This window comes from Scyliorhinus torazame, chromosome 12 (assembly GCF_047496885.1).
Source record: "Scyliorhinus torazame isolate Kashiwa2021f chromosome 12, sScyTor2.1, whole genome shotgun sequence".
Taxonomy (NCBI): domain Eukaryota; kingdom Metazoa; phylum Chordata; class Chondrichthyes; order Carcharhiniformes; family Scyliorhinidae; genus Scyliorhinus; species Scyliorhinus torazame.
In genome coordinates this window covers 4,158,234-4,170,725 of record NC_092718.1, presented here as the reverse complement: position 1 = coordinate 4,170,725, position 12,492 = coordinate 4,158,234, and the positions used below count along the sequence as shown (strand labels likewise).

At 58.0% G+C, this 12,492-nt stretch overlaps 1 protein-coding gene across 2 annotated transcripts in view; it reads right to left on the bottom strand.

The window, feature by feature from the left end:
* Nucleotides 1-10,137, bottom strand: part of whamm (WASP homolog associated with actin, golgi membranes and microtubules) — a 36,836-nt gene extending 26,699 nt beyond the window's left edge. For both annotated transcript variants that reach the window (XR_011933843.1, XM_072470292.1), the window contains exons 1-5: nucleotides 9,577-10,137; nucleotides 4,921-5,094; nucleotides 3,351-3,501; nucleotides 1,479-1,648; nucleotides 1,240-1,402 (exon numbers count right to left, since the gene is read on the bottom strand). Coding sequence is in view for 1 of the 2 variants with exons in the window: in XM_072470292.1 (XP_072326393.1) it covers nucleotides 1,240-1,402; nucleotides 1,479-1,648; nucleotides 3,351-3,501; nucleotides 4,921-5,094; nucleotides 9,577-10,110 (1,192 nt within the window). In the remaining variant the exon portion in view is untranslated. The remainder of the gene's footprint in view (nucleotides 1-1,239; nucleotides 1,403-1,478; nucleotides 1,649-3,350; nucleotides 3,502-4,920; nucleotides 5,095-9,576) is intronic.
* Between the last annotated feature and the right edge of the window lie 2,355 nt (nucleotides 10,138-12,492).

Sequence of the window (12,492 nt, the reverse complement as noted above, 5' to 3'; positions counted from 1 at the left end):
TGATCAAGATCCCGTTGCAATCCTAGATAACCTTCTTCACTATCCACTGTGCCACCAATCTTGGTGTCATCTGCAAACTTACTAACCATGCCTCCTAAATTCTCATCCAAATCATTAATATAAATCACAAATAACAGTGGACCCAGCACTGATCCCTGAGGCACACCACTGGTCATCAAGCTTTGGATGAGATATTGAACAGAGGATCCACCTCCCCATTCTCGAGTTAACACTGACTTTAAAAATCCGCTGACATTATTCCTGATGTCCGGGCAAACGGATATCAAATACCAAAAAGTAGAACAGAATCTCTAGCCTCATTGCTGGGCAATAGCAGCTGCTTGTTTTCCTACTCAGTGGCCAGTGTCTTTCTATGCAATTCAGCATATTATCATCCCAGACCAGGTACAGCAGTTGCTAGGATACTGGACCAAAATCCCAATATTTCAGTTGATTTGTAAGACTGTGCGGCAAGAATGATTCGCTCCAGGAGTGATTGCACGAAGAAACAGCGCTTGGTTATTTTTAAAACAAAACTTTATTATGCATACACCATTAAACTTTTTAACTTCACACCCGAAAAGAACATCTTACAATTACACCTTAAACACTACTACTCAATTTCCCATTAAACAACAAGGAAATAAACATACAGCTCTCAATCTATCTTACTGTGGGAGAGTTGTGGACTCAGCATCAGGCAGATCAGAATCTACTCCCTTCTCTTCAAAAAACAACATATCTGTTCTGTATTCCTTGCCCCCACCCAGCAATGACCTCATCTCCCCAAGCTGAAAAAAATGATCTCTGCAGGCTGCAAAGCTCATTAACTCCACGGGGACTTTCCCAGTCAAACCACAGTATATTAGTCCAGACTGAAAAGCTTATTCCTTTGTCAATTTCAACTTCTGGCTGCTAAAAGCACCCAAACCCTGCAAAACAGTATTACAAAAAAAAAACATGACCACTGCAGTCAAACAGACTCTAACCCTTAAATTGCCCAATAGTTAGAATCCAAAGTTCTTAAGTCTTCCAATCGTCACAATATGAACGAGGCATTGCTGAGAGGTTATGACATTAGACAAAGCCAAAGACCACATCTGCCCTAATACACATCAATCCCCATTCCTCTCCATATTGGTGGTAGACACCAGCTTCAGGGCATCTTTGAATTTTCTCACTGTTAAAGGGTGAATGGGTTAGTCAGAATAAACCAACAGGTTAACAGGTGCTGCCCACCTTTGATCTGTCGACGAATGGTGTCCAACTGTGCGAAAAGGAGCAGCTCCTCATACTTTAACATTTCCAGCTGAATATTGTACAGTTCCAGCTGTGTTTCATAATACTGTATTTCTAACCCATCCACCATTTCCACTGCTTCCTCAGTATCAAGATATTCCATCTAAAATTAAAGCAAGAGTTAAGGGAATGTGCCACACCCTCAAGAGGGAAAAATGAATCAATGCAACAGGTGTTACCTTGTGCTGAATCTCTGCTTTCCTGCGATTGAGGCAAAGTTCTTTCGCCCTTGTGTGTTGCAAGGTTTCCTTGGCAAACATGAACTTTAGCTTCTCCAGTCTGGGTGCGACACTGCTCCAGGCAGCTTTGCCAAAATGATTCTGATCTTCCTCCATCTGTTTCTGCATGGCTACAGGGTTTGGGAGAAATATCAACTAATAGTTTCATTACGGACACATTCCTAAATCTCTCACTGAGCACTTGGCTCTTTGCTCGGTGTCAGATTTTAAAAGGTGCTACTGAGTTTGTACAAAATATAGTCCCTCCCCACACCAGACCTGGGCGAGCCTGGTGTGGGCACTCTAGGAGTAGTTGCTGGATTATGGATTACCGGGGGGTGGGGGGAGATAATCTCCTATAAGGCACATAAGCGTAAGAGTGAAAGGGTGGATAGGCAGAAGTTGGTGGACTCCATCCTTGAAGTTGCAGATGGAATTTGAGCTGTTCTCGATAGGCAAGGCGGCACACCAGCTGCGAGGCTCGAGTGGGGCATTTTATGAATATGGGGAGAAGGCCAGTTCCTATTAGCGCACCAGCTGAGGCGGCAGGCTGTCTCCCGGGACATAGTGCAGGTGAAGGACTCGAGTGGCAGGTTAGTCTCCGGCCCAGAGAAGGTCAATGTTGCTTTTGAAGACTTTTGCCGAAGCCTCTGCAAGTCGGAGCCCCTGGACGAGAGGTTGCTGGTGACGGAATTATTGGATGGCTTGTCTACCCTAGTGGTGAAAATCCTGAAATGTACGGGTTAATGCATCCTGGTAAAGCGGTGTGCCCGGATGGATTGCTGATTGAATTTTAGAAGACATTTGCGGGTCAGCTGATCCCATTGTTGTTCGATATGTTTAACGATTCCATGTCCGGTCACACCGGTGCAGGCATCAATCTCCTTGATTTTGAAGGATAAGGATCTGAGAGAGGGGGCCGTATCGCCCTATTCGTACTGAAAGAGGACACTAAGCTGTTGGTGAAGGTTCTGGAAATGCACTTGGAGCTCTGCCTCCTAGGGGTGATTTTGGAGGAACAGAGCTGTTCTGTCAAAGCCAGTAGCTATCGGCCAACAGGCTTCAACTACTTGAAAAAAAAAGTTTTTCTAATTAAGGGGAAATTTAACGCGGCCAATCCACCGACCCTGCACATCTTTGGGTCGTGGGGGTGAGACTCACGCAGACAAGGGGAGAATGTGCAAACTCCACACGGACAGTGACCCAGGGCCGGGATTGAACCTGGGTCCTCGGCGCCGTGAGGCAGCAGTGCTAACCACTGCGCCACCGTGCCGCCCTTGGTCTTGAGGAGTTGTATAACGCATTTAGGTTTTTTCAGGTCCCTGACATTTTGCGCAAGGAGATTCCTCCTTTTCCCTTGGCACCCTCGCCCTCTCTTTCAGATAAGGCCTTTTAAAAAAACGATTCTCAGTGGTCAGGCTTTGCATGGCAATGACCCAGAAGCGTAAATGTCCTCTGGGCAATTGCCCTGCACTGGGAGCCATCAGAAAGTGTAATTTAAACCCAGGGATGCTGGGTAATTAGGCACGGAGTGGCAATCCAAAGCTGGTTGCCATTCTCTAGGATGTTACGGATCTTTCCATATTCCCTCCAAAAGCTACACACAGCAAAACATATTTCCTGAAATGGAACAACGTTCTTCCCAACTTTGTTGTTGTATCATCCACCCTGTGTTCACCTGAACCCTCAGCTGACCAGGACAATGCTCCCTCCTCCTGCTGCACACAAGCCAGGTTTACTGATATAAAATCACATGGAATCAAACATGGTTATCATCTAATACTATAAATCACAGGCCGCTTCTCAAGCTGTCGTGTCACTGATCAGATTTACCGGCCAGTGCTTTCACAGTCTCTTTAAAGTAATCCACCGTTATGTCCTGGATTGAGCAAACCGCTTCCTGCATCCTCCTGGTCCATTCCTCTGCATCTTTCTGTAGGCTTTGAATCCTCCTCGGACCCAACTCGTCAAACTCCAAAGATTTCTGCAACGATAAAAGAGCCAGTCACCTTGTGGATAAAGTCATGGCAATCAGAATTCAAATAATGAAGGGCAGCACAATGGCGCAGTGGTTAGCTGCGTACTCTAAATAATTGGGTACTCTAAATTTATATTAAAAAAAGGAATTGAAGTCACCTGATTTGGATTCAAGTGCCAATGTTCCAAATAAGTCTGTTCTTGTTAACCTTTTGGTGAATGATATTAACATTAAGGTATGGAGCATGTTGCCACGGTGCAGTACCAGATACTCCTAGATCAAGCACATATAATATTGTAACTCCAGCGTGAAGTTAGTCCACCTCCAGCAATACTTAATGGCTTCAGAAACTTGTCTCCAGTGGCAGTCAGCAGGAGAGAGATCTTGAACACTGGACAGAATTTTAATTCAGTTCCTCGAGATTCTGGTGTTAAAGAACCCACTCCATTCAGTCTTCAAAAAGGTTAGACGGAGGGGACGCTGAGAGGGTTAAAACATGGGGGCCCAGTCTTGGGACAAGGGGCCGATCATTTAGGATCGAGATGAGAAATGCCTTCACCGAAGGCTACTGAATCTTTGGAATTTTCTACCCCAGAGGGTGTGGGTGCTCCATCAGTGGGATCGGCAGATTTCTTCTCTCTTGCGGAATCACGAGATATGGAGAGCCGACAGGAAAATGGAGTTGAAGTCCAAGATCGGCCGTGATTGTATGAAACGGCCGAACATTTCAGAAACAGCTGAAGGCCGAGTATGGCATCAAGGAACCCGAGTAAAAACGGAGGCATTGGGAATCATGGAGAGAATTCTCTGTTGGTTGGAGGTCCTCAGGGTAGTGTCCTCGGCCCAATCAGCTTCAGCTGCTTTGTCAATGACCTTCCTTCCATCCTCAGGTGAAAGGTGGCAATGGGTCGCAGATGCTTGCACAATGTTCAGCACCATTTGTGACTTCTCAGATCCTGAAGCAGTTCATGTTCAAATGCAGCAAGACCTGGATGATACCCTGGCAAATGACAAGTACCCCATATCCTCAAACTATGACCCCCTAGTTCTGGACTCCCTCACCATTGGTAACTTATTTCTGAATCTACCCTGTCAGAATTTTAAAGTTTCTATGAGATCCCGTCTCACGCTTCTAAACTCCAATGAATATAATCCCAAACGATTTAGTCTCTCCTCATATGACCGTCCTGCCATCCCAGGAATCCAAAGCCAATTGCCACTCTGAAGGTCAACTGGGGATGGGCAATAAATGCTAGTCAAGCCAACAACACCCACATCCCGTAAAATGAATAAAAAAGCAGGCTCTACGGGGTGTGTGGTCTATTCCTGCTTTTATTTTGTGTTCAATTGTTATTACTGATTAAACACATTGCTAATTAAAAAAATTAGTCTGTAAAGAAACCACAACAGTATGGATTGAATTACCAAGACCTCCTGTTTACAGAATGAGGCACACTCTCTCATGTGCCGGAAAGGCTGGAGTAAATACTGGTAGAACTGTGTGGCCGCAGTGACCAATTCCTGGTAGGCCTCATCTTCTTCTTGGTAAATGGCTTTCAGGGTTACCATCTCTTTAGCGGTATTGTGTTGGTGCAGAATCTGGAAGAGATAATAATAATCCTTATGAGTGTCACAAGTAGGCTTACATTAACACTGCAATGAAGCTACAGTGAAAATCCCCTAGTCGCCACACTCTGGTGCCTGTTCTGGTACACTGAGGGGGAATTCAGAATGTCCAATTCAGCTAACAGCATGTCTTTCGGGACTTGTGGGAAGAAACCAGAGTACCCTGAGGAAACCCACGCAGACAGTGACCCAAGACGGGAATCGAACCAGTGTCCCTGGTGCTGTGAAGCAACAGTGCTAACCACTGTGCTACCGAGTCGCCCCATAAGGAATGTACATCTGTTAACAGAAGAATGACTTGTGGACCAAGTCACTGCTCCTTAGCACAACCCAAAGGGCAGTGGCACCACAGCATTATTAAAATATTAAAGGCTTCAAACAGTTGACACCACTGGGGCCCAGTTTCTTTTTTTGGGGGGGGGAAAGAGAGAGAAAGAATTTGTACAGTGTTTCTGAGGATGATCTCAACAGCAGATAAGTTGAGGTGGGAGTGGTGACAGGTGTCAGCACTTTTGATTCAGGTGAATACAGCTCAGGCCAAAATGGCAGCGAGGTTGCTAAGAGTCTGATTTAGTGGACCAATTGGTTACTAGCAGAGTGCAACGCAGGTTCTCTAATATGGGTGTCGTGTAATGAATATTTTGAAGGCAGAGTTAGACAGATTCTCAATTGACAAGGGAGTGAAAGGTCTTTTAGGACAGGAGGTGGGCAGAATGTGTAGCCCTAGACCACACTCTTGCTCCTCATAGAGAAGGATTTGAGACCTGGTGACACTGGCAATGTAAAACTCCACTGCATGAAAGGATTAAGAAGTTGTTATTAATGCTGGTTGGCAGAAGTTGAAAATCTGCTTTGCTCTTGGCTATTGTTTCAAGTGGGTGGAGGAGGGGAAGGGGAAAAAATTAACTCATTATATTTTGTTTATATAGTTTAATCATCTTCCTTTGTACTATCCTGTGACACAATCTCTTTACAGATTTTTATCATTCCAACTAACCAGGAGAGAAAGCAAAGATCAGGGGACCCACCGGGGCCACCAATTCAGTTCCATCCCCTCGCAAGTTAGACGGGTCAGATCTGTTCTGGAAATGGGGGCAGCAAAGTGGTTGATCCCCACCCCAGCAACAGTGATTGAGAAGTTGCTGTACTGCCAGAGTTTACTCACTAGCTGCGTTTATTTTATTCAGAGTTACAGAGTGTGGACAGGGGCAAACCCCTAATCCAGCTCCTTGCCTGCTCCAAAAACAATTCAAAATTGAATCCAATTCATGGACCCCAGAAGAGAGACATACCAGATCCACCTGACCTCATGCTCATGGACTGACAATAACAACCTGCACGTATTTAGCACCTTCACTGTTTCACAGGAGGTGGCCAGTCAGGTCAACTGCACCACAAATTCAATGTATTTCCAATGGACACACGATTCACTCAGGAAACCCAAACAGATGCCCACAGATTGCAATCGTCCATTTCTGGATAATCAATACTCAGCATTCAGGCCACTGCCAACTCCAGTCAATCACTGGCATCAATAACATGGGCCCCTCACACTTGCCACGACATCCAACAGTGGACACAGACTATCAACACACACTTCCCCAGAATCATCACTCCCCAAGTCCTCCCCCCCCCTCGCCTCCCCCGGTCTCCCCCCCCCCCCCCACCCCACCGGTCCCACCCTCACCTCCCCCGGTCCCCCCCTCCCCCGGCCCCCCTAACCCCCCCCCCCCCCACCCGGTCCCCCCTCACCTCCCCCCCCCGTCCCCCCTCACCTCCCCCCCACCCGGTCCCCCCTCACCTCCCCCGGCCCCCCTAACCCCCACCCCCCCACCCGGTCCCCCCTCACCTCCCCCGGTCCCCCTCCCCCGGCCCCCCCCCCCCACCCGGTCCCCCCTCACCTCCCCCGGCCCCCCTCACCTCCCCCACCCGGTCCCCCCCTCACCACCCCCCCCACCCGGTCCCCCCTCACCTCCCCCCACCCGGTCCCCCCCTCACCTCCCCCGGCCCCCCCTCACCTCCCCCCACCCGGTCCCCCCTCACCACCCCCCACCCGGTCCCCCCTCACCTCCCCCCACCCGGTCCCCCCTCACCTCCCCCGGCCCCCCTAACCCCCCCCCCCCCCACCCGGTCCCCCCTCACCTCCCCCCCCCGTCCCCCTCACCTCCCCCGGCCCCCCTAACCCCCCCCCCTCACCTCCCCCGGTCCCCCGGCCCCCCTAACCCCCCCCCACCCGGTCCCCCCTAACCCCCCCCCCCCACCCGGTCCCCCCTCACCTCCCCCCACCCGGTCCCCCCTCACCACCCCCCACCCGGTCCCCCTAACCCCCCCCCCCCACCCGGTCCCCCCTCACCCCACCCCCCCAACCACCCGGTCCCCCTCTCACCTCCCCCCCCGTCCCCCCTCACCTCCCCCGTCCCCCCTCACCTCTCCCCGGCCCACCTAACCCCCCCCCCCCCCACCCGGTCCCCCCTCACCTCCCCCCACCCGGTCCCCCCTCACCACCCCCCACCCGGTCCCCCCTCACCTCCCCCGGCCCCCCCAACCCGGTCCCCCCTCACCTCCCCCCCCCGTCCCCCCCTCACCTCCCCCGGCCCCCCTAACCCGGTCCCCCTCACCTCCCCCCCCCGTCCCCCCTCACCTCCCCCGGGCCCCCCTAACCCCCCCCCCCCCACCCGGTCCCCCTCACCTCCCCCCACCCGGTCCCCCCCTCACCACCCCCCACCCGGTCCCCCTAACCCCCCCCCCCCTCTAACCCCCCCCCCCACCCGGTCCCCCCTCACCTCCCCCGTCCCCCCTCACCTCCCCCGGCCCCCCTAACCCCCCCCCCCCCCCCCCCCCCCCACACCGGTCCCCCCCTCACCTCCCCCCACCCGGTCCCCCCTCACCACCCCCCACCCGGTCCCCCCTCACCTCCCCGGCCCCCCCAACCCGGTCCCCCCTCACCTCCCCCCCCGTCCCCCCTCACCTCCCCCCCCCCGTCCCCCTCACCTCCCCCGGGCCCCCCTAACCCCCCCCCCCCACCCGTCCCCCCCTCACCTCCCCCACCCGGTCCCCCCCTCACCACCCCCCCACCCGGTCCCCCCTAACCCCCCCCCCCTAACCGGTCCCCCCTCACCTCCCCCCCCCCGTCCCCCTCCTCCCCCGGCCCCCCTAACCCCCCCCCCCCCCCCCCCACCCGGTCCCCCCTCACCCTCCCCCCCCGTCCCCCCTCACCTCCCCCCCCCGTCCCCCCTCACCTCCCCCGGCCCCCCTAACCCCCCCCCCACCCGGTCCCCCTAACCCCCCCCCCCCACACCGGTCCCCCTAACCCCCCCCCCCACCCGGTCCCCCTAACCCCCCCCCCCCCACCCGGTCCCCCCTAACCCCCCCCCCCACCTGGTCCCCCCTCACCACCCCCCACCCCGGTCCCCCCTCACCTCCCCCGGCCCCCCCCAACCCGGTCCCCCCTCACCTCCCCGGCCCCCCCAACCCGGTCCCCCCTCACCTCCCCCCCCCCCCCACACCCCGGTCCCCCCCTCACCTCCCCCCCCCCCCCCACCCACCCACCCGGTCCCCCCCTAACCCCCCCCCCCACCCACCCGGTCCCCCCTCACCTCCCCCCCCCCCCCCGGTCCCCCCCTCACCTCCCCCCCCCCCCCCCACCCACCCACCCGGTCCCCCCCTAACCCCCCCCCCCCACCCACCCGGTCCCCCCTCACCTCCCCCCCCCCCCCCGGTCCCCCCTCACCTCCCCCCCCCCCCCACCCACCCACCCGGTCCCCCCCTAACCCCCCCCCCCCACCCACCCGGTCCCCCCCTCACCTCCCCCCCCCCCCCCGGTCCCCCCTCACCTCCCCCCCCCCCCACCCACCCACCCGGTCCCCCCCTAACCCCCCCCCCCACCCACCCGGTCCCCCCTCACCTCCCCCCCCCCCCCGGTCCCCCCCTCACCTCCACCCCCCCCCCCACCCACCCACCCGGTCCCCCTCACCTCCCCCCCCCCCCACCCACCCCACCCGGTCCCCCCTCACCTCCCCCCCCCCCCCCCCCCGGTCCCCCCTCACCTCCCCCCCCCCCCCCCCCCCCCGGTCCCCCCTCACCTCCCCCCCCCCCCCCGGGTCCCCCCTCACCTCTCCCCCCCCCCCCCCCCCCCGTCCCCCCTCACCCTCCCCCCCCCCCCCCCCGGTCCCCCCTCACCTCCCCCCCCCCCCCCCCCCGGTCCCCCCTCACCTCCCCCCCCCCCCCCCCGTCCCCCCTCACCTCCCCCCCCCCCCCCCCCGGTCCCCCCTCACCCTCCCCCCCCCCCCCCCCCCGGTCCCCCCTCACCTCCCCCCCCCCCCCCCCGGTCCCCCCCTCACCTCCCCCCCCCCCGGTCCCCCCTCACCTCCCCCCCCCCCCCCCGGTCCCCCCTCACCTCCCCCCCCCCCCCCGGTCCCCCCTCACCTCCCCCCCCCCCCCCCGGTCCCCCCTCACCTCCCTCAGCGCCTCCCGGCCGCGAGCCACTCTGTGTTCCAGACTTTTCCTGCGGAACTCGGTCAGATTCTCGAAATATTCTCCGGCGGCGGCGGCGGGGAAGACGGACTCCAGGAGGATGCGGCGGCCGCACAGCTCGGCGGCGGCGCCCAGGTAGCGCTCCAGCTGGCGGCAGACGGGCTCGAGTCCGGGGCCGGGCGGCGGGCCCTGGGCCGGGAACAGGAGGCCCCACAGGCCGGCGGGCCGCAGCTCGGGCAGCGCCGGCAAGCAGGGCTCCAGGGCCGAGCAGCTGCCCGCCAGCTGCCGGTGGATGGCGCCCAGCTCCTCCGGCCGGTACAGCGCGGCCCAGCTGCCCGGGGCCTGGGGCTCGGCGTCGCCCCGCTGCCGCCCGCCGCTGTGGCAGGTCAGCGCGAACTTCCCCTCCACCTCATTCCAGCCCACCAGGAAGCGCAGGCGGCCGCGCTCCGCCTCCGCGAACACATCGGCTCTGATCGCCACCCAGCCCTCCAGGCTGTCCGGCTGCTCCGACTCCATCAGCCCGAGGCCTGGGGCCTACCCGCCCCGCCCGACCAGCCCCGCCCCCTCCCGCCCCCGGCCAGCCCCGCCCCCCGACCAGCCCCGCCCCCTCCCGCCCCCGGCCAGCCCCCTCCCCCCGACCAGCCCCGCCCCCTCCCCCCCGACCAGCCCCGCCCCCTCCCGCCCCCGACCAGCCCCGCCCCCCCGACCAGCCCCGCCCCGACCAGCCCCGCCCCCCCGGCCCGCCCCGCCCCCCCCCCCGACCAGCCCCGCCCCCCCCAGCAGCCCCCCCCGCCGACCAGCCCCGCCCCCCCGCCAGCCCCGCCCCCCCGCCCCCCGCCCAGCAGCCCCGCCTCCCCGAGGGGGTGGGGGTTGGGGGGTGTGGGAGGGGGTGTGGGGGGTTGGGGGGGGTGTGGGTTGGGGTGGGGGTTGGGGGGGGTGGGGGTGGGGGGGGTGTGGGTGGCGGTGGGTGTGGGGGGTGGGGGTTGGGGTGGGTGAGGGGGATGTGGGGGGGGTTGGGGTAAGTGGGGGGTGGGGGTTGGGGGGGGTGAGGGGGATGTGGGGGGGGGTTGGGGTAAGTGGGGGGTGGGGGTTGTGGAGTCCGGCTCTCCAGCACCAATTCCAGCTCCAGCGAGTCTGACACCGGCGGGATTGGGAATTGCTCTGGATTCACGTGGACAGAGCAGTGGCCCATTAGCGTGTCCTGAAATAGCGCCCACATCGGGAACACGAACCGCTCGCAATTCAATCCCAACAGCAACACTTTGGCTGCGATTCTACCAAATGGGCACAAAGCATTTAGCCGCCTGTCCCGGCACTGGCAGAGCTGAGAAACGCCCGGCTGTTCAACACGACTCACATTGTACAAAGGGCCTGAACGGGGACCGCACGGCTGAGGCTGCTCACAGCCCCGTTTTATACAGTGGCAGCTCCGCTCGCCGGAACCCCCAGTGTAGCAAGAGATTGATGACGTCCCGAACTCCGAGGCTCCCAAAGAGATCCCAACCTCCTCCCCCAGCCCGAACACACGATGGGAGGGTCCCCGCAACCCCCCACAAAGGGCACCCCCCCCAGCCTGATCGTGTGCACAAAGTGCCATCTTGGCAGTGCCAGGGTGCCCAGGTAGCACCAGCAGTGGCAGGTCACCACCCTGCCCAAAGGGCATGCAGCTGAGGGCCTCCGATCCCCTGGGAGACCCCCACAAGTGATGTTCCGTCGGGTCCCCGTGTATCGGGACCAGTACCAAACGGCGATTGCCCGAGGTCCCTGAGGCGAAGGGATTGAATCCCAAAGTCTCCAGTACCTCGGGAATCTGCACATTAGAGTGAGGCTTATTGTCTCGGTCTAATATGCAGTTTTGCTAAAATGAAAATCGCTTATTGTCACAAGTGGGCTTCAATGAAGTTACTGTGAAAAGTCCCTAGTCGCCACATTCCGGCACCTGTTCGGGGAGGCTGGTACGGGAATTGAACCGTGCTGCTGGCCTGCCTTGGTTTGCTTTAAAAGCCAGCTCTTTAGCCCTGTGCTAAACCAGCCCCTATGTGATTCTGCCCACAATGGGCGGGATTTACATCGCAATGTATTGCAATTCCGTGTTGGATCATGAGAGGCATTGCGAGCCGGGAAGATCCCGAGAGTGGAGTCTCCCGGATTACACCGACCACCGAATCCACCGGCTGCGGCGTGGCCATAGGATCGCACCATTTGTCTCCTAAACAGAAAATGTCATCAATGGTTTACAAATTTCTCTCTGGATAGAAAAAGGGATAAAATCGCAGATGATTTATTCACCAGAATGCAGGTCAGCACTCGCAACATGTCGCAGAATGAACGGCAGCTCCAACCCTGACATTATATCCTCAAATCGGGCTCTGACACCCTGCTTCTGCATTGTTAATAGTACAATGTCAAAGAGGTTGTGGGTGCTCCATGCCAGGGAATAAAGTCCTCACAGGCGTTCAATAACAGAAACTCCAAATTTCCTCAACATACCCTCACTTCAATCAGGGTTGAACCAAGTGACGACAGCTGAGCCACAAGTTAAAAAATATATATTTTTATTAAGGCATTTGCATGAACAGTAAATACAAACCAACACAAGCAAGAACAAACAGGAGCATCATAATAAATAAATAACTAACAAACATTCCAACCCCCCTGCTAGCCACCCCCCCCCCCCCCCCCCCCCTCCCCTGACTCCTCTATTTTCCTTTAAGCAGTCGATGAATGATTCCATCTCCGGGCAACCGACCCTCTTAAGAGAGACTTGATTTTCTCCAGTCTCAGGACCTCTGCCAGGTCACTCACCCACACCCCCGGTTTCGGAGGCCCCGAGCCCCTCCACTCGAGCAAAATCCATCTCCGGGCTACCAGGGAGGCAAAGGCCAGAACATCGGCCTC